Source organism: Canis lupus, chromosome 17, assembly GCF_003254725.2.
Source record: "Canis lupus dingo isolate Sandy chromosome 17, ASM325472v2, whole genome shotgun sequence".
NCBI classification, from domain to species: domain Eukaryota; kingdom Metazoa; phylum Chordata; class Mammalia; order Carnivora; family Canidae; genus Canis; species Canis lupus.
This window is the reverse complement of record NC_064259.1, coordinates 59077253-59103279: the sequence shown is the minus strand read 5'-3', so window position 1 is coordinate 59103279 and position 26027 is coordinate 59077253. Positions and strand designations below refer to the sequence as shown.

Here is a 26027-nt window from a genome sequence, read left to right as displayed (position 1 = left end):
CATCGCTTACAAACACCAGACCATATTGGCAGAAAGCCCGTAGTTTATTCCCAGACAAACCATTAGAATCCTGGCCTTCCCTCCTTTGGGGCTCAGGGGGTTCCCCGAGTTTTCTTGTTCCCACCCAGGCAAGGGGGGCTCATGTCTAGTTGAGGATTTTCCTTCCACTGGGCGGGGGTCCGTGTCTGTATGGCCAGTGCGTGCACCGGCCCAGCCAGCTCCTCAGACAGGGCGGCGTGGACCAGCCGGTGCCGTTGTAAGGGGCTCAGTCCTTCAAAGCGAGAGCTCACCACCGCCACGCGGAAATGCGTCTCGCTGCCTGGTGGGACCGCATGGGCGTCGCTCTCGTTGCGCAGCTCCAACACCTCGGGGTTCAAGGCCTGCTCCAACTTTGTGCGAATGGCTGCCTCGACGGGACCGATGGTTCCCAGTCCCGCGCTGCTCCGGGACAGACAGACGCGACCTGCCATGGAGAACAGGTGCCGGACCAGCTGCCCACTCAGCATCGGCTACAGCGGAGAACAGGCGCAGAGCACTGAGGGCCGGGGCCTCCCGCCCCCTCCCGCCTCCTCCCGCCTCCTCTCTCCTCCCCCACGCATACTCCGCTCCCGCAGGGGGCCCGCCTCCATCGCAGACACCACCCCTTTCTTCTGTGTGACGTGGGGGGAATTCGGCCTAGGCCGCGGAGGGCTGACGCGCGACTGGAAGGGGCCCGCGGGGGACAGTTATCGAGTGGGCTGGGGACTGCAAAGGCAGCGTATGTGCAACTCCGCGTCTGTGGCCGAGCCGTATCCCCTCTGAACCCCAGGCCGGGCATTTTCTACCTTCCGCTCAGCCTCGGCTACCGCAGTCGCGTGTCAGTCACCGGACCCCAGAAGTTCTCGGAGAGTAAGGTCGTCGTCGCATCCTGAGGCACTCTGGGAAATGGAGTCCTCGCTACGCGATAGTAGAATGGGCAGACGCCACGTGAGGGCTCACGGGAACTGTAGTCTATCATTTTGGCGACTCGTGCTGTTAGGTTCTGAAGCAGGGAGATGCAAAAAACCCGGGAATTCCTGCTCAGTTGGGACTGCTGTTATTTGATAGATTTTATTGTCATCGAGCTGAACTCATTTATTTTACATACAAGAAAATTGGAAGCTCGTTCCACTTACTGCATACAGAATTTCTGCTGAACTCATTTATTTTACATACAAGAAAATTGGAAGCTCGTTCCACTTACTGCATACAGAATTTCTGTGCGCAGACCAGTCCTGGAAGGTGGGGAATAAGTTAGGGCCAGTCCTCGGGAAGTTTAGAGGATGACCTGAGCCAAAATCAAGAGTCAGACACTTAACCGACTGAGCCACCCAGGAGCTTCTACATTCAATATGTTCTAAATGTGTTATGTCAGAGTACCTGGGTGGCTCAGTTGGTTAAGCATTTGCCTTCAGCTCAGGTCATGATCCCAGAGTCCTGGGATTGAGCCCAGTGTTGGGCTCCCTGCTCAGTGGGGTGTCTGCTTCTCCCTTTCTCTCTCCCTCTACCCTTTTTCATGCTTGCTCTCCACTAAATAAATAAAATCTAAAAAAAAAAAAAATAAATGTGTTATGTCAAGGTCAGTTTTGGCACACCCGGGTGTTCAATTAAATGTATTGGATGGATATATGAACTATTGTATGAAAAGAGGGCCAGTGGCATTATTATTTCTGTTGCAAAAATAAATAAAAGCTTTGTAAATTACCAACTCCATAGAGCAAGCTTAGAGTCTTTGCTTCTAACAAAAACAGTTGGGATCCCTGGGTGGCACAGTGGTTTAGCGCCTGCCTTTGGCCCAGGGCGCGATCCTGGAGACCCAGGATCAAATCCCATGTCAGGCCCCTGGTGCATGGAGGCTGCTTCTCCCTCTGCCTATGTCTCTGCCTCTCTCTCTCTCTGTGTGACTATCATAAATAAATAAAAATTTAAAAAAACAACAAAAAAACATAGTCATAATACCTACCATGTAGTGAAGGTTTGTCACAGCCAGATTGAGACTTTTAGAGACTTTAAACACCAAGATTATGGTGGCCACCTCATGTGTAATTAAAACAAAAAACAATCTGTGACATGAGGATTGGGATGTCCAACAACATACTAATTTTCCCCCCATGATGATTACTTTAATATTTATTCATGGAAAACTTAGTTTGTGCTTATTGATGTATACTTTACACATAAGGAACTTACAAATCTTTAGTGAGCAGTTTAATTCTACCTATGATACAACACGTCAAGAGACAGAAAATTTCCAGCACCTTGAAGGCTCCAGGGAAGTCAATACCACCCTGCCACAGGTAACCATTATTCTAATATCTATCACCATAATTAGTTTTGCCCATTTTTAAACTTCATATAAAAAGAATCACATAGCATGAATTCATTTTGCTTGCATTCTTTTGTTCAACATTGTGAGATTCATCCATGTGCATGGCAGCAATTTGCTCATTTTCATTGTTTGTAGTATGGCACTATATGAACATACCACATTCTGGTACATGCTTTTTGTTGCATGCAAACATTCATTTCTGTTTGCTTATATCCAGGAGTGGAATTGTTCGGTTATCTGATAAACCCAATGTTTATTTTTGAAATGAAAAATTGGTTCAAAGAATTTTTGGTACTGTGTACTGTTCTAAATGTTTTACATTTATGAACTCTTAATTTTTACAACAACCCCATGAAGTAGCTACTATTATTACTTTTGCTTTACCAGTGAGGAAGCAGAGACCCTTAGAAGTTAGGTAATTTGCCCATGGTCACAGATCTGGTAAATAATGCAGAGGCAGGTTGTAGAATTTGGGCTTTTAACCATTAAGCTATTTGGCCTCAATACAGCTTTAGGCCCTCTCAGGTTCCAGGCTCTGTACTAGGTTTTTTACATTTATTCTCATTTATTCTAACAACTCTAATGTGGTTGGATATATTATTTTTGTTTAATCAACAAGCTTTTAGTGTATCTCCCATCACTCTGGCTATCACAGTCTACTGTTTATACTTGGCATTTGGAGAGTGGTTGTTGAGTAAAGAGAAATATTTTTGAAAAGAAGACACTAATTCCCTAAGAGTGTTATGCCATTTATTCATGCCCCAAACATTTAATTACCCTATGAAGAGCCAGGTAGAAGGAATTAAGGACTCAGATTCAAAAAGACATGGTCTGTCTCCTGAGGGGGTCACGGAAAGGATGCAAGAGCAAAGTCCAAGCATGGTACAGAGTGGTAAGTGCTATCACCAGGATTTGAACAGAGAGGTGGGCACATGGAGGCTGTGTGGGTAGTGGAAAGGAAGACCTCATGAAGGAGCAGGTGATTTCTGGGCAGAACCAGCCAGATGAGGAGGATTCTGCTAGGTCAAGAGGAGGACGAAGCTTCTTGCCAAAGGCCACAGTATGTGCAATGGCAGGTAACTGTGGAAAGGCCTTGCTTGAATGGTGTGTAGCTCAGTATGGAGGAGGCTGAGGGTCATGGTGAGAGAGGTGGAGGGACAGGGCAAGAGAGAGGACTATGGTTAGAGTGGTGGAATGGGGTGAGAAGGCAAAATAAATGCTTGATTCACAAGATTGCCTGGGAAAGAACTCAGTTGCCTTTTTGTTAAAGGAAATAAGATCCAGCCTATTTGTCTGTGATGGTGCACTACTTTTAGGGATGGCCTGCTCTATTTCATGTTTTAATAGTTCTGGTAAGAATGCTGGGAAAAGAGCTCGGGGGAGCAATAGATAGTAATTGAGTCTCATATAATTTGTAGGATAATGGCCTATCTAGACTTATCTAATAGGGTTTTATAGCTGGATAGAATCTAAACTACTAAATCTAATTTTCTCTCATTCTCTTTTTCTCTTTAATAGAGGAAGAAAGGGAAGCTGTACAAGTTAAGTGGCTTCATGAAGCCCAACATCTGGTGAGTAAAGCACTGTGAATGAAGTGGTGAAGTGCACAATTTTTGAGTCAGGCAGACCTGAGTTCTAATCATGTCTTAGTAAATGGCTGTGTCACCTTCAGCAAGTGCTTTAGCTTCTCCGAGTCTCACTTTCCTTATCTATAACACAAATAATTGCATCTGCATCATAGCCCCTAGCATAGGGTTTATCACATAATAAGGTTCCATATCATCTTTTTGTCCTTCACCTTTCCTAACAGCACAGGGTCACTGTGATAGAAGTAAAAAGGAGGTCAAAGAGAGGGGGAGGTCAGCTGTGTCCTCAAGCAGAGCCTCTCAAGGTGACAGATTTGTAGTGGGGTCCCCATTATCTTGGGTTTCAGCCTCGGTCTGAAAAGTTAACAGTATCAGAACTTCCAGAGTTGGGGCACCTGGGTGGCTCAGTGGTTGAGCATCTGCCTTTGGCTCAGGTTGTGATCCTGGGGTCCTCGGTTCAAGTTCCGCATCAGGTTCCCCAGAAGGAGCCTGCTTCTCCCTCTGCCTATGTCTGTCTCTGCCTCTCTCTCTATGCCTCTCATGAATAAATAAAATATTAAAAAAAAAAAAAAAAAGAACTTCCAGAGTGGACTGGCTTATTCGGGAGAGAATCACTGAACAAAACACCAGAAATTTATGAATAGCCTAGAATGCAATTTCATTCCCCTCTAGTGATGTATCTTCTCATAATTGCCTCATCCCTTCTCAGTCTCATATTTTTATCTTGTAGAATAATTGGAAAGTGGTTGAGCCTAGAATCTGAGCTCAGTGTTAGTCTTTAGAACTATTTCACCCAGGTTGTGAGAAAAAGCTAATGTTTTCACAACCAAGGACCCTTCTATAATAGCCCAAACCTTTGTGTCTAGCAGACATATAATATACATGCTTAGTGCTGGAGAAACAACACATTCCTACTGGAATTGCCCTGTTTTGACTCTTTGTGGACCACATCTTTCTATTAACACATGCATCTTCTGAAATGATATAGTTGATTGAGTTAGAATTACCTTCACAAATCTATACCAGCGTTCTTACCAGGGATCTCTACAGATAGTTGATATTAACTGCCAGAGTTTAGATTTTCTCTATTTTCTAGTTTTCAACTACCGGTATACCCATTGCCTGGTAGGTAGCCCGTACTTAATAAAGGTGAAGATAAAGAATATCAGAAATGAGCTCAAGGAATAAAATTTAAGTCTATTCTTTTTTCTATTGTATTCTACCTCCTGTCCTTATGGGATACGCAGGAGAGGGTGCAAATGGTGTGAGGGATGTGGAACACCCCAGAGTGGGAAGCTGAGGAGGAAGAAATAAAACTTTCAGGAAAGGTTTCTCTAGAAGGAAGTTGGAAGATTAAGGAAAACAGGTCTGCAGGGCTACTGCTGAAGTCTAAGAGAGCAATGAGGAGGCAGACAGGAGCACGGAGAAAAGGCTGAAGAAACCTTAGGGAAGTAACCGGATATGCTGTTGAGATGCAGGTGAGTGTAGATTCTGGCTTAGGTTGTAATTCTGGGAAAGAGCAAACGGGCGATAGGGGGTTGTTTGGGTGAGTTCGCATTTGGATAGGTCGAGTTGTTGGGACAGATGGTTTGAAGTCCCCAGCAAGCAGTTGGTGTAAGGATATAAGCTTCTGGAACAAATCTGGATGTCTGTAATTTAAAGCATGGAAGTGGGAAGACTCCTCAGGAAGAGTAAAGGATGGAGGGGGGTGTTGGATAGGAGACAGAGCCCAGACGGACGCGGGAAAGCAGGGACCGATAGAGGAAAAGGACCGGGAGGAGTAAAGTCGGAGGACATTTTGCAAGCCCAGGGAGCAAATTTCAAGGCGGTATCGGATGCCTCCTGTAGGTCAAGAGGAGGAAGACAAAATCTATTCCAGTCCTCGGTTACGCAGGATTCCGAAGAGCGGAGGCGGCTGGGGGTGGGGCGAAGCCGCACGGAAGGCCACGACCACGTTGCAGAGAAGGCAGGCGGCCTTAGTAACAGTTTTTTGGAAGTCTGGCTGTAAAGACAGAAAAGGCGGGACTTGGAAGGTAATTTAAAGTTCAAGGGGATAATCAGTTTCAGAATCCCTACCCTTGAGCGGGAGCAACTCTGCATCTCCTGGAGGCCCTCTGCAGGCCGTCTGGGTACTTCTGAGGATTTCCCTTCCAGCTCCAAACTGGGGGAGTGGGGGGTGGGGGGTGGGGGGTGGGGGGGAGGGAAAGAGAGGCCCCCTCCCCTTCTCTAGGCTGAAAATTAAAATTAAAAAATGCCATTCAGTAAAAGGCAAAACAAAACAGCGATCTGTCCGAAAGCCTTCTTTCTTTAAAAATCCTGGCATGCAAATAAGGGGCTTTAATGTGGCTCCCAGCGATTGGTAGGTACTTTCGGAATCCGTCATTTCCTCGCAGTGCAGGATGCAAACGGAGTCTGCTTTCTGCTTCCCTATTGGCTGCTTGATTGGGCTACTTCCCTTCACCCCTCCCGGTAATTCTTATAAATTACACCAAATTGGTTATCCGTTCCACTTCCTTCTCCTTGAATAAGAAGCTGTAACTGCATTTTTGGCTGTAATGTCAGGACGCGGAAAGCAGGGAGGCAAGGCCCGCGCCAAGGCCAAGTCGCGCTCGTCCCGCGCCGGCCTGCAGTTCCCGGTGGGCCGGGTGCACCGGCTGCTGCGTAAGGGCAACTACGCCGAGCGGGTGGGGGCCGGCGCCCCGGTGTACCTGGCTGCGGTGCTGGAGTACCTGACGGCCGAGATCCTGGAGCTGGCGGGCAACGCGGCCCGCGACAACAAAAAGACGCGCATCATCCCTCGCCATTTGCAGCTGGCCGTGAGAAATGACGAAGAGCTCAACAAGTTACTCGGGGGTGTCACCATTGCCCAGGGCGGCGTCCTGCCCAATATCCAGGCGGTCTTGTTACCTAAGAAAACGGAGAGTCACAAGCCTGGCAAGAACAAGTAACCGGGATTGAGAGCATCCCCACTAACCCCAAAGGCTCTTTTAAGAGCCACCAACAATGTCAATTGAGGGGCTGGTAACGAAATAGCGCCACTAGCTCTTTTTTTGAAAGCTTAGGTGGCTCTAAAAAGAGCCTTTGATCTTTGGCTTGTCAGGATTTATTTACTTTTGGCTTTGTGGCTTTCAGTTTTCTTTGGTAAGAGAACGGCCTGGATGTTGGGCAGGACGCCGCCCTGGGCGATGGTGACCTTGCCCAGCAGCTTGTTGAGCTCCTCGTCGTTGCGGATGGCCAGCTGCAGGTGGCGGGGGATGATACGCGTCTTCTTGTTGTCGCGGGCCGCGTTGCCCGCCAGCTCCAGGATCTCGGCCGTCAGGTACTCCAGCACGGCCGCCATGTAGACGGGAGCGCCGGCCCCCACCCGCTCGGCGTAGTTGCCCTTACGCAGCAGCCGGTGCACGCGCCCCACTGGGAACTGCAGGCCGGCGCGGGACGAGCGCGACTTGGCCTTGGCGCGGGCCTTGCCTCCTTGCTTGCCACGACCAGACATGATTGCTAGCGAGGTTAAAACACCTACAGCTCAGACCTGACAACAAAACAGCAGCGAAAGATGAGCGATGGAAAAGCCTTTATAAGCTTTGCTAGGGGTGGGGTCAGGAACGAGGTTTTCATTGGTCCTAAATTGGCTCCAGAACCGGCCAATGAGGCCAAGAGTAGGTGTTGTGACGTAGCTGTTGCTGATAACGCAAGGTCCCCACAAGGCCCAATGGAAACGAAAGGTTTTAGGAGCCCTTATTTGCATACGGTGGTTATAAAAGGCTCAGGCCCGCCCATTCTCGCACTTCCTTTCTTCCCCAACGCGTGTGCTCCTTTACAATGCCTGAGCCTGCAAAATCCGCTCCCGCGCCCAAAAAGGGCTCGAAAAAGGCGGTCACCAAAGCTCAAAAGAAGGACGGCAAGAAGCGCAAGCGCAGCCGCAAGGAGAGCTACTCCATCTACGTGTACAAGGTGCTGAAGCAGGTGCACCCCGACACCGGCATCTCGTCCAAGGCCATGGGCATCATGAACTCGTTCGTCAACGACATCTTCGAGCGCATCGCCGGCGAGGCCTCCCGCCTGGCGCATTACAACAAGCGCTCCACCATCACCTCCCGGGAGATCCAGACGGCCGTGCGCCTGCTGCTGCCCGGCGAGCTGGCCAAGCACGCCGTGTCCGAGGGCACCAAGGCCGTCACCAAGTACACCAGCTCCAAGTGAGTCCCTGCCGGGACGCGGCGCCCGCCGGGGTCGCCGGCCGCCTGACTCCAAAGGCTCTTTTCAGAGCCACCCACCTAATCACCTGAAAAGAGCTTTGTTCACTTATTTTACCCTTCACTTTCTTCTCACAAAGTAAGTTCCTTGTGGAAGGTGGAAGGTAGTACGCGGAGCTTTTCAAGCCATTCGTACTTGGAGATTCCCGGCGCGTGACTGGCTTTGCTTTCTAATCTGGGTCGCGTCTTAACCCCGTAACTGCTGCTTAGTTCTACAAACTCCTTCGAATTAGGATACTGAAAATCTCCCCACCTCCCGTCGCCGGACTATTGTGTCCTGGCCGCTCTGGGGTGGACGTCTCACTGGTGTTCTAAATCAAATTGGGTGACTTCGGTCGTCCTTTAAGAAAGGATCAGCTAAGCCCGGGTCCCGGGAACGTTGCGACCAGCCCCGAAGAATTCTGAGCGTGCGGCAGCCAAGCCGCCTGGCGCGGTCACCGCCTCTGCGGCGCGGCGCGGCCTCCCGTGGACCCCGCGGTGTGGGCGCCGGGGGCGGGGCCTGCGCTCGACTCCTATAGCCTCTTCGTGATTGGACGGTATGAATATTCAAAATCTGGCGCCGGCCCTCAAAGTCGTGGATTCTGGTGTCCGCCGAACCCTTTGAAGCTTTGAAATCCCTATTCTCGGTTTGTGGATCGTTTTTGCATTTAATTCTCTTGGCACGCTCGGGCCTCCGGTCACTCTTAAAGGCGCTGGTTCATTTAATTCTGGGCTCAAAAGTCACCTCTCAGAGATCTTCCCAAGTCGCACTCAGGAATTTGCGTCTCTTGTTCCTGCCTGTCATCTGGTCTCCCTGTTCTCTTCCTCCTAGGAGCTGTCAGAAACTGGTTCGTTTTTTTCTAATTTATGATCTTAAACCCTTAACCTTGCTGGTCGGATTTTCTGCAATATTGTCAGCGCCAATCCGTGCCTGGCATATAGCGGACACTTAACTATTTATTGAAATTTGTCGAATTAATTTTCTCACGCCATCCTTTTCTTAATAGCTTCCGTGGATTGGGCGGGTGTCGTTCATTTCCATTAGATACATGTGAAGACCTGAAAATGGAAATGTTTTTGGAGCTCTCTGGCCAAATCCGTCCATGGTCCCCTCAGAGCAATAGCTCTGAGGAGGCCCGGGTTGAGACTCTTTGTGCACCCAAATGGAGGTGGCAGTGGTGGGTTCTCCCTTCCTTTGCACTTCTTAGTGTAGTGTACCGTCTTTGGATTTTCATTAAATTAGAGCATTGGTCACTGGAAAGATCCTTTTCCCATCTCCTTTTCTGACACACACCATCTCCATCCTGATCCTCTGGCCCCCACGGAGATGAGCTTTTAATTTATATTCACTTTCTCACTTATCAGGAGGTCCTGAAGAGATAGACCCTGTAAGACAGGCAAGATTAATAACCCTTTTACAAAGGAGGTTGAGAAAAGCAAAGGGGTTGGTTCACTGCTCATGAGCTAATACTGTCCACCTTTGTATCCTCAAATGCTCAATTGCATTTTAGTTTTATTTTGTGTGATTACAGAATGTTCAGTCTTTCTGTCCAAGCCTTGATTTTGCTGATGAAGACACTGATGGTCTGATCAGTTATTCAACTGCTTTTGGCTCTTGGGTCCTGGAGTTGATCCTAAGGGTTTCATGAATCCACATGGATGCCAGGCATTATCATAAACTGAATAAATCTTATGTTTCTTACATGTGTGTTTTCAAATGTGTGTAGATGCTATTGTTATTAATAAAACAACTGATTATTTTAGAAGTGTGGCTGGATTCTTTTTATCTGCAATATATTTTCTCATTAAATGAAGTTAACAGATGCAATCATTGCTGCATCTATGAAAAAGCTCGTTGCCTCTGACTTGGAGGATGAATATTTGTAAGCCATTGGCCAAACTTACTTCTACCCAAGAGGTGCACTGGTACTGAAGTAATTTGTTATGAGGTTACTATTACCTAGTAATAGGTACTATTCTCTGAGAGTCTGTTATTATTATCAGTTATTATTATTAGATATTATTATTATCTGTTATTATCTTCAGTAATAGGTACCTATTGCCTAGTCATTTAGAAAGAAATGATCACAAATAACAAGCCTTATAAACAAGAGAGAAGAAATAAAGTCCTTAAGAAAGCTTAGCTAACATCTATAGAGCACTTGCTATGGACCAATGTTCTAGGCCCTTCACACACATTAACTCATTTAACCCTCATAAGAACCTCATGAAATAGTCACCGTTATCTCCTATTTTATAGATGAAGAAACTGAGGCACAGAGAGGCTTCTCCTTAGAAACTCCAGAGAATAAACCCCTAGTTCAGGGTTTAAGGGACTTGAGAAAATTAAGATCAATCTCCGAAAATCTGGACCCCTCCTTGGAGTTTGGGGGGAATCTATCTAGGCTTTAAAATTAAAAGGAATAATCACCTGCTTTATTCTCTTTAGGATGCATCCTGTATATAAATCTATGGTGGTAGTAGCAGAAATCCTTGGAGATGAGATTGGGGTCTCTGGTTCTCCATCTGTTTCTTCATCCCAGAGGCCATACTTCAACTTGCTTACCAGCTGGAATCCCTTCACTAATATAAGAGAGTCTTGGTTACTGGTTTCAGGCTCCAGGCATGGTATTTAGTAGGAAGGAAGTTACAGAATGGGGCAGGGGAAAGAGATGGTAGAATTTGGAGTTTTAACTCGGAGGGGAGATAATTTTTTTTTTTTTAAGATTTTATTTATTTATTCATGAGAGACACACACACACACACAGAGAGAGAGAGAGAGAGAGAGAGAAGCAGAGACACAGGCAGAGGGAGAAGCAGGCTCCATGCAGGGACCCTGATGTGGGACTCGATTCCAGATCTCCAGGATCAGGCCCTGGGCCGAAGGCAGGCACTCCACTGCTGAGCCACCCAGGGATCCCCTGGAGGGGAGATAATTAATGGTAGTTTAATCTTTCTAATAAAACCTCTTTGAGGGATCCCTGGGTGGCGCAGCGGTTTGGCGCCTGCCTTTGGCCCAGGGCGCGATCCTGGAGACTCGGGATCGAATCCCACATCGGGCTCCCGGTGCATGGAGCCTGCTTCTCCCTCTGCCTGTGTCTCTGCCTCTCTCTCTCTCTCTCTCTGTGACTATCATAAGTAAATAAATAAAAATTAAAAAAAAAAAAAAACCTCTTTGATCACTTCTTTCTCCTGCCCAAGCATCTATATACATTTGCTTATATTAGGGTTAATAACAATAATTGTTATAATAATAATTGCTTCTACTTATTGAGCACTTAACTGTTTCCATGGTCCCCTGCTGAGTGGTTTATCTGCATTGCCTCATTTTGTCTTCACAGCCACCATGGAGTAGCTTCCATTTTTACCATCCTTATTTTATAGACGAAGGAAACAGACTCTCAGAGAAGTTATATAACTTGTCCAGTATCATTGAGGAACTAAGTGATGGAACTGCAATCCAATGTACATTTTTACAAAGCTTGATATCCCAGGGCACCTGGGTGGCTCCATCGGTTAAGTGTCTGACTTGATTTTGGCTCAGGTCATGATGTCAGGATTGAGATCAAGCCCAGGATGCCCAGTGCAGAGCCTACTTAAGATTCTCTCTCTCTCTCTCTCCCCCCTTTCTCTCGGCTCCTCTCCACCTGTCCCTAAAAAAAAAAAAAAATAATAAAATAAAATAAAAAAAGAAGCTTGATATTCAAAACTCTCCCAAATCTGCCTCTTCCTCCAGTTATAGCTCTGTTTCCTACTGCTCCCCTATAGGGCTAGGTGGGTTTTCTGCTCTACTCTAAAGGTTCTGCTCACCCTCCACTATACCCATTTGCTCAGGTCTGGACTGGACTGCCCCTTCCTTCTGCCTTGGCCAGAGCTTTCTTTCAAACCAAAGCCTTATCTTCCAGCTCAATGACACCTCTTCCCTCATCTCTCTACCCTACCTATCTGTGCTTATTTTTTAACTTTATTGTGTTATAATTGGCATACAGTAAACTGCACATATTTAAAGTATAATTTGCTAAGTTTTGACGTATATACACATATACCAACAAAAACATCCCTACACTCAAAATAATGAACATATCCATCAGCCAACCCCAGAGTTTCCTAGTGCCCCTCATAACTCTTCCCTCTGCTTTATTAGAGATAGGTTGCATTTTCTAGAGTTTTATGTAAATGGAATCATACAGTGTCTGTCCTTTGTGTCTGGCTTCTACTTATTCCTCAAATTCCTTTATTGTCAAGTAGGTTTCTGGTTGTGCAGCTTCACCATAACTGTTAATCTGTTCACTTGTTGATGGATAGTTGGGCTGTTTCCAGTTCTTCTACTTTTTAATGCACTCCAATTTTGTGTCATGATAGTTCCACAGTTGAACATGATAAACTCTTTGCCCTCAATTGGGAAGGAACTCAGAAGGGGCCTGAGATATATACAAAAATACCTATTCTATTCTGTTCAAGTGGGAGAAAGTGTTAAGGTTACCTCTCTCCTCTCCTAGGCTCACACCTCTCAAATCCATTCCATGCTCTGCTGCTAGAGTAACCTTCCAAGCTCAGATCTGGCCTCATCACCCACCTGCTCATAAACCTCCAGTGGTCTGTCTCACTGCCTCATTTTAGCCTTCAACAACAACAACAAAAAAAAAAAATGTAAAACTTTATCAGCAATCTTACCCCATATTTGGCTTTACAGTGTGGTCCAGAGCCCTGATCCTCTGAGAGGGAGGCTAACATAGCTCACAATATGGCTAATCAGTAATTCTGGCACAGAAGGAGGGGCAGCTCTGTTTAGGTTTCAGTAAGCGACCCTTAACTGGGAGACTGTTCCTGTGCCTGGGGAGACTAGGTTTAATCATTCATATGAGGGATGGGAAATATGGATCTACTAATTTTGTGAATGTTTTAAGTCTCTATTGATATTATTAAGTTCTGTAAGAAAGATTCTCTAGGACCATTCCTCTTCTCTGATTTCTAAGCGTTGCTAGGTCTGATATCATTCATTTTTTTCAATCAATAGTGTGTTGAGTATCTGTTGGACATCAGGCAATCCACTGGGCAGTGAGGATACAAGGTTCAACAGAACAGAGTGGCTTCTGCCTGGATGTGTATTTTTTATTTTTTAAAATATTTATTTATTCATGAGAGACACACTTAGAGGGGCAGAGACACAGGCAGAGGGAGAAGCAGGCTCCCTGCAAAGAGCCCGATATGGTACTCGATCCCAGGGCCCCAGTATCACAACCTGAGCCAAAGGCAGATGCTCCACCACTGAGCCACCCAAGCGTGCAATTCCCTGGACGTTTAGTGGGTAGGAGTGAAGTCAGATATTAAAGCAGTGACTATAATAAATTGTGACAGGTATTAGATGTGATAAGTACCCACATGGAGAGTGAGATGGAGGGAGGCCTAACTTGATATTGGTGTGGGTGAGGAAGGCCTCTGGGGGGAAGGGACTTTAGGATGAGACCTGAGGCAGATGGGAAGGGAGTGTGTTCCAGGCAGGGAGTGGCATGGGCAAAGGCCTGGAGGAAAATAAAAGACAGCAGGCCCAGAGAGGTGGGAGGACCTGCAAAAAATCTAGTCTAGGTAGTGTTCAGATGGCAGAGGGGAGTTCAGTAACATGCTGTTACGATGGAAGGCAGAGCCAGACCTTGCCAAATTAGACCAGATAGGTGGAAACAGATTTTTATTATTTGTAAAAGATTTTATTTATTCATGAGAGACACAGAGAGGCAAGACATAGGCAGAGGGAGAAGCAGGTTCCCTGCAGGGAGCCTGATGCAGACCTCGATCCCAGGACCTGGGCTGAAGGCAGACACTCAACCACTGAGCCACTCAGGCATCCCAGGAGCAGCCTTTAGAGAACCCAATTAGCTTCTAGGCTAACATGACTATGGAGACAGAAAGGACCAATGGCATGGAAAACAGAAAAGTCAGTTTCAGAGGCCACAGGGTCTGTGTCCACTCAGGCACCTTCTGGGGCAGGTGGTACCTTGACTCAAATGAGTATCCATTCCCTGCAACAGGCCTTCCCTTAATGTAGAAATGGCTACATCAGGCCAACCAGTCTGATACCAGCCACCATTGTGCTCTGAGGTGACCGTGAGGTCATTAATAGGTCAAATGTAAAGTTGGCTAATGCCCACTGCTGGTCAGGGCTAGAGAAATGGGGTAGGCTTACACACTATTAGTGGGAAAAGAATGTAGTGCAAACATTTCAATGGGTAATGTGACAATGACTATCACAATTTTCTTTTCATATACAAATGCAAAACAAAAATGCCTAAACAAAGTACTTCACAATATTCACACAGGGATGGTAAATAGCAACTTTTTATATAAATGTATTTTTAATTCTTGATAATTGAGAAATTAAAACATGTACACAGAGGTCACATCTGTTATCCAACTTCATCAATCACCAAACTCAAGACTGATCATCCTGTATCATTTTGAAGCAGATCCCAGATACCATATTATTTCATCCATAAACATTTCTTTATGTAGCTCTAAAAGGACCACAATACTGTCACATCAAAAATAATTAATGATATTTAATTAATTCATCAAATATCCAGTTGGGTGTTAAAATTAATCTACATGTCATGTTTTTGTTTTTTATATTTTTTCAAAGATTTTATTCAATTATTCACCACAGACAGAGAGAGGCAGAGAGAGACACAGGCTCCATTCAGGGAGCCTGATGCAGAACTCGATCCTGGGACCTCAGGATCGCGCCCTGGGCCAAAGGCAGATGCTTAACCACTGAGCCACCCAGGGATCCCATGTCATGTTTTTAAAAAATGCTTTGTTTGAATCTGAATCCAAGTAAGTTCTATACATAATGGTTGGCTGACATGTCTTTCAACTCTAATATATATTTGCCATCCATCTCTTTTTTTCTTGTAATTTCTTTGTTGAAGAGACTGGGTTGTTTTTCCTGTAGTTTTCTGATTGGGAATTTGCTGATGGCTTCCCTGTGGTGTAGCTTTTCATGAGATCCTGTCCCTCTACATTTCCTATAGAAACAAATCGAGTAAATGGAGCAAAGGATTGATTAGATTTAGGTTCACTTTTTCACTCCCTGGCAAGACTGCTACATTAGTGGTGTTATTTGTTTTTTCTATCGGGAGACACACAATGATTGCTTCCCTTTTTGTGATAACATCTGTTGATGCTCAATGCTTAGATTCTTCAATTCATTAGGGGCTGCAAAATGATATTCTGGTATTCCTTAATTTATTAGCTAGGATGCTTCCATAAAGAGAAACAAGTATTATTTTTAATATTAAACACTTAGAATTTACTTAAATATCTATTATTGGGTGAAAAGAAAGTGATAGGGTCCTCTTTGTTGTAAATAAAAAAGGGTGGGTGCATATGTATTGATGTGTAGGCATGTGTACATGAATGAAACATTTTTCTGGAATTTACATAGTAAAACCAAAAACAGTGGCTACTGATATGGAGAAGAGTCTGGTTAGGCCACAAGGAGGCTTTTACTTTCCATATGTCTTTCATTATCATTTGAATTTTGGGGGCACCTGGGTGGCTCAGTGGTTGAGCAACTGCCTTTGGCTCAGGTTATGATCCTGGGGTCCTGGGATCTAGTCCCACATAGGGCTCCCTGCAGGGAGCCTGCTTCTCCCTCTATGTCTCTCTCTCTCTCTCTCTCTGTCTCTCTGTCTCTCATGAATAAATACATAAAATCTTTTTTAAAAATCATAAAAAGTTGTGAACATCAACTTTAAGAATTATGCTCTGAAGTGATATTTCTGACTAGGCAGCATCGTTGATGAGGCCTCAGTCAGAGATCTGGTTCTCAGCTAGATCAGGAGAGCCAGTCAGGTTCCTCAGGGAGGACCAGGTCATGGAGAGGTGTGAAATTAGAAGAGAGTATGAAGAACTGGCCCTGGACAGCTGGTGTGGGTTACTGGGCAAGACAAGAGTGATATTTGGGGAAGGTTATTCTGACCTTCTTATCTTTATTCTGATTGAGATACGCGTGATAAATTGATGCACCTAAATTTTACTCATAGTTTTCTAAAATTTGCAAATCATACATAATCTGAGGATATCTTACTGTATTTGCTGTATACATTTATTAGAACCATTGCCCCCTTTTCTTATTCATTAATTCCTTTGTATGTCCATTCTTTACTCCCTTGCAATCATTCTAATTTTTCTTCTCTGTGTTTTTGCAAGAAGTGTATTGCTTTCTGTGTGTTAAAAATAATTATCCTTGCATACTGTGTATTGCATTTATATGGCATTCTTGAAATAACAAAACTATGGAGATGAATAGATTAATGGTTTCCAGGCAATGTAGGGGAGATAGGAGGTGGTCTGAAAGACACTGGGAAGTTCTTTTGAGATGACTGAATAGATCTGCATCTTGATTGTGGTGGTGGTGACACGAATTTATACATGGAATAAAATTGCATAGAATTACATGTGCACATGCATATGAATGCAGGTTAAGAAACTTGTGAGCAGTAATTAAGGTCTGTATATTAGTTAACAATAATGTACCAATGTCAACTTCCTGGTTTTTTTTTTTTTTTTAAAGATTTTATTTACTTATTCATAAGAGACACAAAGAGAGAGAGAGGCAGAGAGATAGGCAGAGGGAGAAGCAGGCTCCATGGAGGGACTCCAGGATCACGCCCTGAGCCAAAGGCAGATGCTCAACCACTGAGCCACCCAGGCTTCCCCTGGTTTTGATATTGTATTACAGATATGTAATATGTCACTGTTGGAAGAAGCTGAGTGAAGAGTACATGGAACTCTTTGTACTATTTTGGCCACTTCCTGTGAGTCTATTATTATTTCAAAGTAAAAACTGAAAAGCTGCAGAACATGCTTTACTACTAACTAAATAGATGCAAAGGTAAACTAGAATGGTATATATATTTTTTCTATTGTTTATGTACTCTTCCTTGGCATCAAACAATGTTTTAAACACTTTACATGGATTAACGCATTTTATCTTCCAAAGCATCATTATTTCCATTGTACAGATGTGGAGATGGAATCACAGAGAGGTTAAGTAATGTGGTTAAGTTGCATGGTCATAAAGTGTCCAAGCCCGGTTAACAGCCAGACTCTGCTTTCAGACATTATACTGTACTACTAATGTCAAAGCAAGATATTGATGCAGCACTTATAGCAGTTAACAATATTAGAAATAACCAAAAATGTAGGAATGCTGAAATAAATTTTTGCAACTCTAAGAAAAAAAAAATCCTATCTTAATCAACTTACAAACACCACTTAGTCTAACAAGCCAGGTTTACTAATTCGTTTTCAAAGAAGAAGAACACATACCAAAAAGACTGTGATGTGTCTCACCAAACAAAGGAAAAAATAGTTAATGTAGGTTGTAGGGAAGCATGGAGTGTAGAATTTTGATGGGCTTAAGGCAAAGCAGGGCTATATGAAAGGGTAGACATCAGAATTAGGCTTTGAAGTGCATACAGGATCCTGTTTCCTTGGAAACCACAAAGTTAAGATAAAGGTGGAATGTTTAGAAACCTTATTGAAGTTTTGTATCTGGCTTGAAAAATCAAGGCTGATTCTCAGCGTCAAAGTGATTTAGGTTCTCTAGGCAGGAGGGGGATGCTTCATTCTTGCTGATGTGATTTCAAACAGTGAAGGTTCTGGTAGTCTGTGACTTTTAGAACAGGTTTCTCAATGAATAAGAGAAGCAGTGGTCACTCAAGGAAGTGATCGTGACTCCATAGCTACAGCATGTCCTTGGGAGAGATGTCTCCTGCTAATTCTTTGGCTAGCCATATCTGTTTTCCCAGCCTGATGAGTAGCAGAACATGTTTTTACTTTCTCAGTTCCAGTTAATTTCTACTTTCTAAGAATCTATATAAGTGAGAATGTGTTTTATATCTTATTTTATGTTTTACTTTCCCCTTTATCCACTCTGATTTTAAAAATTGGCCTTTTTCAATTCCCTCAAAGCTCAACCTGCATCTCTGCTATCCATGTTGTGATGTGAACATTCAATCTGTTGATTGAATTGCTGCATCAAACTTCACGATGAGCAAACATCACACTTTATCTCCTTACTCTCAGTAAGTAAACACCAGGTTTGCTCCATTTTCCATCACAAAAAAATGCTGCAAGGAACATCGTCATATATTTCCCTTACAGACCTATGTAGGAATATCTGTTAGATAAAAATCCAGGAACATAACTCTGGTTATTAGGATCTGTTTATTATTTTTAAGATTTTATATATATATTTAAAGATTTTTATTTATTTATTCATGAGAGAGACAGAGAGAGAGGCAGAGAGATAGGCAGAGGGAGAAACAGGCTCCCTGCAGGGAGCCTGATGTGGGTACTCAATCCCCAGACCCAGGGATCATGCCCTGAGCTGAAGGCAGATACTCAACCACTGAGCCACCCAGGCCTCCCGATTTTATATATTTATTTGAGAGAGAGATATTGAATGCACATGTGCAAGAGAGGGGGAGGGGCAGAAGGAGAAGGAATCATAAGCAGACTCTCCACTGAGCTGGGAGCCCACCTTGGGGCTCATTCTCATGACCCTGAGATTATGAACTGAGCCAAAATCAATACTCAGATCCTCAACCAACTGAGCCACTCAAGTACCCTGGATCTGTTTATTCTTAATTGAGTGAAAAGTACCAAGCTCCCCCTAGAATAGTCTCATCATTGCCCTTTGCCCGTGGTACATGTAGCTCCAGAAATTCTGTTTTTATGGTCTCTTCTGCCTGGATTACACCACCTTCCCCTAGCCCCCAATCTAAACATGTCTCAAAACCTAAATACTCTTTAGAACCCAGCTCAAAATATCACACCTGAGCAAAATATTTGCTCAGGTGGCTTGAACCTTTCCCTTTCAGCTCCCACAGAGCTCAACCTGCATTTCCCTTGGTCATCTACCACAATATGCCTCTCCCTCTGGCAACTGAGGTGGGGATCACCTACCTACAAGGACAGGTATAGGTTATGTGCAAGCACCGAGAGATTCAGAAGGCATGTGCAGATAAATAGTAAAACTTTTAAAATAAGTAAGATGATTTTTACTTTATTCTTTTTTAGTTTCCTCTAGCCAGTGATCTCCTAATTATATGTTGTAGCCCCTTAGCGGAGTCCTCTTCCTCTACCATCCCCATCACTGCTCCGCCTTGCCCAGGGCTGTGTCTTCAAGGGCTTCCCAAACTACCACAGGCATTTAGGTGACACCTTTGACACCTGTTTGGTAGTAAGACAAAATTGACACTCCTGCCACTATTCTGTGAAATTCAAACTTCCTAGGCCTAATAGGGAATTTCTGGAATGCCTTTGTTGGTTTGAGAAACTAGGGTGAATGAGTACTAAAATTTTTTAATGTCAGAATGCCTCAGTCCTCTTCTCTTCTCCCAGACCCCTGGCTAGAAGGTATCAAATTCTTTGCCTTCTATTAGCCCGTATTCCCTTACCCTTCCGCTAAGGGCTTCCCCCAAAGTCCCTTTACAGAATAGATTAATATTCTGAACTCCTGGTGGACACTTCCCTCTAGAGGGTTAATGGGATTCTCAATATCAATGTCAGGAGGATCTTTAAGCATCTTCTCGATTCCACAAGCTGTTTGTTCTTCCTGAATTCCTCACTTTAGTGAAATTTTCCATCATCCCCCAGTTCTGCAGGTGAAGGAGAAACTCCTTCCTCTCTTCCATTCTCCAAATGCCTAAATCACCAAATCTTACCAAATTTACCCTTCTATGATTCCCTCCAATCCATCACTTCATCTCTGACTTCTCCTAGTCCCTGCTGTAGCCCAAGCCACCATCAGCTCTGATTAAAGGACCCAAAGTCCAATTAACAATACCAGTTCCAGGGCGTTTGGGTGATGCAGTTGGTTAAGCATCGGACTCTTGGTTTCGGCTCCGGTTGTGATATCAGGATTGTGACATCAAGCCCTTCATTGGACTCTGTACTCAGCATGTAGTCTGCAGGAGTTTCTCCCTCTGCCCCCCCCCCTGCCCAACACTCTTTCTCTAAAATAAATAAATTCTATTTTAATTTAATTTTATTTATTTATTTATTTTTTCTATTTTAATTTTAAAAAAAGATTTTATTTGACAGAAAGAGAGAGAGCATAAGCAGGGGGAGTGTGAGAGGGAGAAGCAGGCTTCCCACCGAGCAGGGAGCTGGAAGTGGGGCCCAATCCCAGGACCCGGGAATCATGACCTGAACCAAAGGCAGATGCTTAACCAACTGAGCCACCCAGGCACCCCAATAAATAAATTCTAAAAACAAAACAAAACAAAACAAAAAACCCAATGCCAGTTCCATGGCAGACCTCTAGATACCGGGTTGGCCAAGATAAGACTTGTTTATTTTCCTTCAAATTTTATGAGGGGACTTTTGAAGAGAACATGAATTACTTTTTGCCTGACTTCCTTTTCTTTATGACTGGTCTGAAAGTGAGAAAATTACTTAAGTACCTAAAACAATTAGATTTTGATACTGGAAAAAAAAAAGATTTTGATTCTGACATTAAAAAATTTTAGTACTCATTCACCCTAGTTTCTCAAACCAACAAAGGCATTCCAGAAATTCCCTATTAGGCCTAGGAAGTTTGAATTTCACAGAATAGTGGCAGGAGTGTCAATTTTGTCTTACTACCAAACAGGTGTCAAAGGTGTCACCTAAATGCCTGTGGTAGTTTGGGAAGCCCTTGAAGACACAGCAGAATTCCTCGCAGTCCCCCCCAAACCTGCTCACAGTCAGAATCAGATTCTGTTGCCCTAGCCCTGTGGGCAAATCTCCGAGATGGTGGCTGAAAGGTAAGGCAGCATTGTCCAGCCAAGACCTAATCTCTGCTGGGTGAGAAAGATTGGGCTAATAGCCCCCCACTTCCTCACAAAGTGAGTTTGTACTGCCTGTGGCTTCCTGGCCCTATGTGAGGGCAGGGGGTTCAGCTAGGTGAACTCTTCCATTGTCAAGACCCAGACTTCCATTATGTAGGAGAGCTGAAAGACAGATCAGTGATGCGGACAAGGCCCTTCCTTTGAAGGGCTCACTTTTGACATGATACCAGTTAAGACCAACCAGAGAGGACCTCCACTGTCCAACACCAGTGGGGGCCAGGCCCTAATTCCCCAATCCTCTTCCTCTTCTGCTTTCATTCACTGTTTTCCATTCATACCCTGCTATCTTTGAGTTTAGTGAGTGAGCAGTCCACTGTTGTGGGAGGAACAGAAATGGGTAGAAATGTGAGGAGAAGAGTGAAGGCAGATCAAAGCTATTCCCACTAAGCTAAGAACCCCTGAACTGCCTTAGCCATGGCAGATATACACAGGCTGTCCGCAAATCTAAGGGTCAGTGGCAGGTCTTTGGTATTTTAGGTTGGTTGGTATCTTGCTTTTGAATCTGATTTTGTATCAGTTCAAGGCATATGATCCTGGGGAGGCAGGGCCCTGACATGGAAATCTGCATGCTTGGGTGTCTGCTCAGACACTAATGGCTCTGACACTCAACTTCAAGCTGCACTTTTGAAAACAAATTTCAGTGGATGAGATGCCGGGTGCAAAGGGGTCTAATTCACTGCTGTTTCTGCTTGTAACTAAGTCACAGACTATCCCATCGTGTACTGTTGGTTTGAACAGAGACCTGGGCAGAGACCCTGGAGCCTGTATTGAACTCCTAGGGCTGCCCTAACGAAATGCCACACAGACTGGGTGGCTTAAACAACAGAAATGTATTTACTCACAGTTCTAGAGGCCAGAAGTCCAAGATCTTTGTCATCAGGTTGGTTTCTTTTGAGGCCTCTCCTCAACTTGAAGATGGCTGCCTTCTCACATGCCTCTCTTATGGTCATCCCTCTGTGTTGGCTGTCCTGATCTCTTTTTTTTTTTCCTTAAAGATTTAGAGAGAGAGAGAGAGAGAGAGAGAATAAATGAATGTGACAGTGGGGTACAGGTGTGGGAGGGCAGACAGAGAATTTTAAGCAGACTCCCCAGCTGAGCACAGAATCTCATTACCCTAAGCTCATGGCCTGAGTCAAAATTAAGAGTCCGATGCCTAACCGAGACACCCAGGTACCCCCTCTTCTTAAAAAAGACACTCATATTGGATTAGGGCACATCCTGATGACATTTTAACTTAAATGCATCTTTAAAGGCCCTACCTAATGGCCTTTAAATACAGTCACATTCTGAGGTACTGGGAGTTAGAGCTTCAACATAAGAATTTGGGTGAGGGTCAGAGGACACACAATTTCATTTATAACAGGGCCTATAATGAAAATCTCTTGAGTCTGGGGCTGAAAACTGGGGAACCCCCCGTCAGGAATAGCTACAGTGCATCTGCTCTCTCCTCCCCCCCCCCCCCCACTTGCAAAGGCAGAACGTTTTCAAAAGTATTTCCGCCTATTTCTATTCCCCTCAGTGAATTTTCACCAATCTCTATAATGGTTTTATCGGTGAACAAAAGCACAAACTCTGTCCTCTTCCAGGTGCAAATAAATGGTGTTTAAGGATAAGAAGAGGTGTCATTCATACAACTGCTAGGAGTCTTGTGTAGTGCTAGTTTTCCAAGGTCCTGTTCTACTCTTCTAGTTAAACCGACTCATTTCAGAGTACCAAGATGCCTTCAGACTTCAATTTTCATCTGGTGAACAAATTGCCCCTCTGAGATAAATTCAAGTCTCTGCCCCCAGATGCTGGGGCTCACAAACGTTAAGAAAGGAAGGGGTAAGTGCAGGGCATGTTGTGCCTTTCATTGGTTCCAGCCCCAAGAGCTTTAACTACTGGTAGCCTGGCACTGGGTAATTCCTCAAACACCTGCTACACAGATCTTCCTGTGTCTGCATCTAGGGTTGTTCTGAAGAACAAGTCTCCTATGGACGTGAGCAGGAAAGGATACTCGACGAGAGGTCCCCGGGGGCGGTGCCTTGGTGACGGGGGCTTTTGCATCCTGGCCCACCTTCCCCACTGCTGCTGCTCTAACGAAGCCCACAGGACTCCCCGAACGGAATGCTGGGCCACAGAAGCCGGACCCTCTGTCCCCGGAGTTGGCCCATTCCGGCCTGGAGCTGCCCATGCTGCCTTCCCTAAGGTCCACGGGCATTAGGAAGGCGGGCGGGGGTGTGTGTTGGGGGGGGGGGGGGGGGGCGCAAGATTGGGGAGAGGGAGTGTGCCCGGGCGGGCGTAAGGCCTCTGGCAAAGTCCCTCAGGCGCACGAGGGACCCCGGACACACTGGGTGGAATAAGGGGGGCGGGGAGAGTGGCACCCGCTAAACCCCCCGCTGCCCGGGGAAGCCAGGGAAGGCATTACAGATACCCGACGCGCAAGCGAAGCTGGAGGAATCCCGAACTTGTCGCGACAGAGATCAGGCGAGCCCGAGACCGATTCTCCCTCCCCCCACCGCCCAGATCTCCTCGGAGTCACTTCCGGCGGGGGCGCGGGGGGCGCGGGCGCCTAGTCCCGAGCGTCCCCTATCGATTCCTCGCCGCCCCGGCCCGCTCGCGAGCCCGCAAGTCCTTCATCTCCTGCGCGGACGGCTTAACACCCCCGAGCCCCGGCGGGGAACTTCCAAGACGCCCCAGAAAAAGGCCCCGGGAGCAGGGCGAGTTGCGCGCGCGCACGCGGCCGCCTGGCAGGCGGTCCTGGCCGCCGACGCGGCGCCCGGGATCCGACCCACGGTCTCCGCGCTACCTGTAGGGAGCCCCACCCTCCCGGGGCAGGAGGCGGAGGTGAAGTGGCACAGCTACTTCCGAGTGCCGTCGTGGGTGGCTCTGAAAAGAGCCTTTGGATAGGATGGAACCTCGAGCCGAGCGCTCACTCAAGCCCGCTCCCCGCGGATGCGGCGCGCCAGCTGGATGTCCTTGGGCATGATGGTGACGCGCTTGGCGTGGATGGCGCACAGGTTGGTGTCCTCGAAGAGCCCCACCAGGTAGGCCTCGCTCGCCTCCTGCAGCGCCATGACGGCCGAGCTCTGGAAGCGCAGGTCCGTCTTGAAGTCCTGCGCGATCTCGCGCACCAGCCGCTGGAACGGCAGCTTGCGGATCAGCAGCTCCGTGGACTTCTGGTAGCGCCGGATCTCGCGCAGGGCCACCGTGCCCGGCCGGTAGCGGTGCGGCTTCTTGACGCCGCCCGTGGCCGGCGCGCTCTTGCGGGCCGCCTTAGTGGCCAGCTGCTTGCGCGGGGCCTTGCCGCCGGTCGACTTGCGGGCGGTCTGTTTCGTACGAGCCATGGCGAAGCGGCTGGGAGAGTAACGGGGCCCCGGCCCGCCGCAGCGGTCTTTATAGGCACCGTCTCTCTCCGATTGGGCGGGGCAATAATTGAAAGTCCCGCGCTGGCTGTCCATTGGCCGCGACGTCACCCTCCCCGGCGCCACCGATTGGCCTGGGCGGATCCTCCTAGCCCCGCCCACCCGCCTCGCTCTCTACTCTCCAGGTTGCCAACGGTCTTCCCTAGCTTGTTTTTCCTTTCTTTCCGCGGGCGGGGGGGCGGGGGGGGGGTCATCTTTGATCGCCACCGTGTCCGAATGTTCCTCCTCAGCCCTTCGCCCCCTTTAGAACACGGTCCCCCCCCCTTCTTTCCCACGCGGTCTCCCCAACTCAGCCTCAATCTGGCCTTTACGTCCCGTCCCCCCCAAAACGCCCGGTCACCTTCTAGGAACCCCGTCGGTGGTCGGGCGGATCTTTTTTCCCGCCTGTCGGTGCTCTTCGGGTCCGAAAGTTGTCCCATCACATCCCACCGCCTGCCGAGCGCAAGGCCCCGCCTCGAGAAACCTACGTGGGGACTAGTACCCAGTCTTACCGGAGTAAGCCGGCTCAGTTAAGCCGAGGACCGGGCCCGCCACACTCACTCCCGGAAACTGCCCGCTGCCCTGCCGGCCGGGAGTGCACGTGCGTGTGGGTGGGGGCGGGGGCGCGGGCCTCGGGAACTGGGGAGGGAGCTGCGCGCGAGGCAAGAGTCGGGGACCGCCTCTCAGTTCTTAGGACGGAGTCGACCGTGGCTGCGCCCTGGGGGTCCGGGCCCCCCCAGCTGCGCCACCAAGTCCTAAGGTCCACGACCCACCAGACCAGGTCAAGAAGGCCGAGCGCCCAAGGCTCGGGGTCGAGGAACCGTTGAGGGACAACCCCTCTCCCCCTCCACGCCTTGGGCCTCCGCACAAGACTGGCAGAGGTGGACACTGTATACAACTCCTTTTATTTGACAGAGTGGGTGGCTCTTAAAAGAGCCTTTGGATTTCACAGGTGTCCCCTTCGAGACCAGGGCTGGCTGGGCTTCCGGACGCCGGCCTCACTTGCCCTTCGCCTTGTGGTGGCTCTCCGTCTTCTTAGGGAGCAACACAGCCTGGATGTTGGGCAGGACGCCGCCCTGGGCGATGGTGACCTTGCCCAGCAGCTTGTTGAGCTCCTCGTCGTTGCGGATGGCCAGCTGCAGGTGGCGGGGGATGATACGCGTCTTCTTGTTGTCGCGGGCCGCGTTGCCCGCCAGCTCCAGGATCTCGGCCGTCAGGTACTCCAGCACGGCCGCCATGTAGACGGGAGCGCCGGCCCCCACCCGCTCGGCGTAGTTGCCCTTACGCAGCAGCCGGTGCACGCGCCCCACTGGGAACTGCAGGCCGGCGCGGGACGAGCGCGATTTGGCCTTGGCGCGGGCCTTGCCTCCTTGTTTGCCACGACCAGACATGACAGCGACGCTCACTGCAAACACCTCCCGCTCGACGACCGAGAAAGTCGCCCCAGAGTCCGCCACTTCACCCTTTTATAGGCAGAACCGGGATTGTCTGCGGAGCACTGCGATTGGCTAAAGCAGAGCTTTGTCCGTTCGACCAATAGGGTGGCTCAGCCAGCATCCGTTCATTTACATAATCTCGTCCCC

The 26027-nt window shown here is 47.1% G+C and overlaps 6 protein-coding genes across 7 annotated transcripts in view; 2 read left to right on the top strand and 4 right to left on the bottom strand.

Annotated features, from left to right (window-relative positions):
• Positions 1-25: 25 nt before the first annotated feature.
• On the bottom strand, positions 26-965 carry BOLA1 (bolA family member 1). 2 transcript variants are annotated; one of them, XM_025453191.2, is made up of 2 exons: positions 825-965; positions 26-509 (listed from the first exon to the last, which is right to left on the bottom strand). In XM_025453191.2, exon 2 carries the CDS (start codon positions 504-506, stop codon positions 93-95), a length of 414 nt encoding a protein of 137 aa, XP_025308976.1. In that variant the 5' UTR covers positions 507-509; positions 825-965; the 3' UTR covers positions 26-92. The 2 variants fall into 2 exon arrangements, with proteins under 2 accessions (XP_025308976.1, XP_048951825.1); XM_049095868.1 differs by having other exon boundaries at positions 602-826.
• Positions 26-25924, bottom strand: LOC112664032 (histone H2A type 2-A). Its single transcript, XM_049095871.1, has 4 exons — positions 24957-25924; positions 21904-22049; positions 825-1021; positions 26-463 (listed from the first exon to the last, which is right to left on the bottom strand). The coding sequence occupies exon 1, from the start codon at positions 25833-25835 to the stop codon at positions 25443-25445; it is 393 nt and encodes a 130-aa protein (XP_048951828.1). The 5' UTR covers positions 25836-25924; the 3' UTR covers positions 26-463; positions 825-1021; positions 21904-22049; positions 24957-25442.
• On the top strand, positions 6337-6881 carry LOC112664034 (histone H2A type 2-B). The gene has a single exon (XM_025453196.3). It carries the CDS (start codon positions 6489-6491, stop codon positions 6879-6881), a length of 393 nt encoding a protein of 130 aa, XP_025308981.1. The 5' UTR covers positions 6337-6488.
• LOC112664035 (histone H2A type 2-C) lies at positions 6992-7502 on the bottom strand. Its single transcript, XM_025453197.3, has one exon. It carries the CDS (start codon positions 7424-7426, stop codon positions 7037-7039), a length of 390 nt encoding a protein of 129 aa, XP_025308982.3. The 5' UTR covers positions 7427-7502; the 3' UTR covers positions 6992-7036.
• LOC112664036 (histone H2B type 2-E) lies at positions 7700-9931 on the top strand. The gene has a single exon (XM_035700886.2). It carries the CDS (start codon positions 7753-7755, stop codon positions 8131-8133), a length of 381 nt encoding a protein of 126 aa, XP_035556779.1. The 5' UTR covers positions 7700-7752; the 3' UTR covers positions 8134-9931.
• Positions 23895-26027, bottom strand: part of LOC112664031 (uncharacterized) — a 29445-nt gene continuing 27312 nt past the window's right edge. Inside the window, exon 5 of the mRNA XM_035700882.2 lies at positions 23895-24397. Coding sequence (XP_035556775.1) covers positions 23977-24397 — 421 coding nt within the window. The 3' untranslated portion in view covers positions 23895-23976. The remainder of the gene's footprint in view (positions 24398-26027) is intronic.

What these genes read in the sequence shown, in the direction of transcription:
- BOLA1 (XM_049095868.1), bottom strand. Translation starts at nt 817, where the DNA reads ATGCCCGGCCTGGGGTTCAGAGGGGATACGGCTCGGCCACAGACGCGG. An exon ending in GGGCCCCCTGCGGGAGCGGA is followed by an intron (nt 510 to 601) that starts GTATGCGTGGGG and finishes TCTCCGCTGTAG; the next exon opens with CCGATGCTGAGTGGGCAGCT.
- LOC112664034 (XM_025453196.3), top strand. Translation starts at nt 6,489, where the DNA reads ATGTCAGGACGCGGAAAGCAGGGAGGCAAGGCCCGCGCCAAGGCCAAG.
- LOC112664035 (XM_025453197.3), bottom strand. Translation starts at nt 7,426, where the DNA reads ATGTCTGGTCGTGGCAAGCAAGGAGGCAAGGCCCGCGCCAAGGCCAAG.
- LOC112664036 (XM_035700886.2), top strand. Translation starts at nt 7,753, where the DNA reads ATGCCTGAGCCTGCAAAATCCGCTCCCGCGCCCAAAAAGGGCTCGAAA.
- LOC112664032 (XM_049095871.1), bottom strand. Translation starts at nt 25,835, where the DNA reads ATGTCTGGTCGTGGCAAACAAGGAGGCAAGGCCCGCGCCAAGGCCAAA.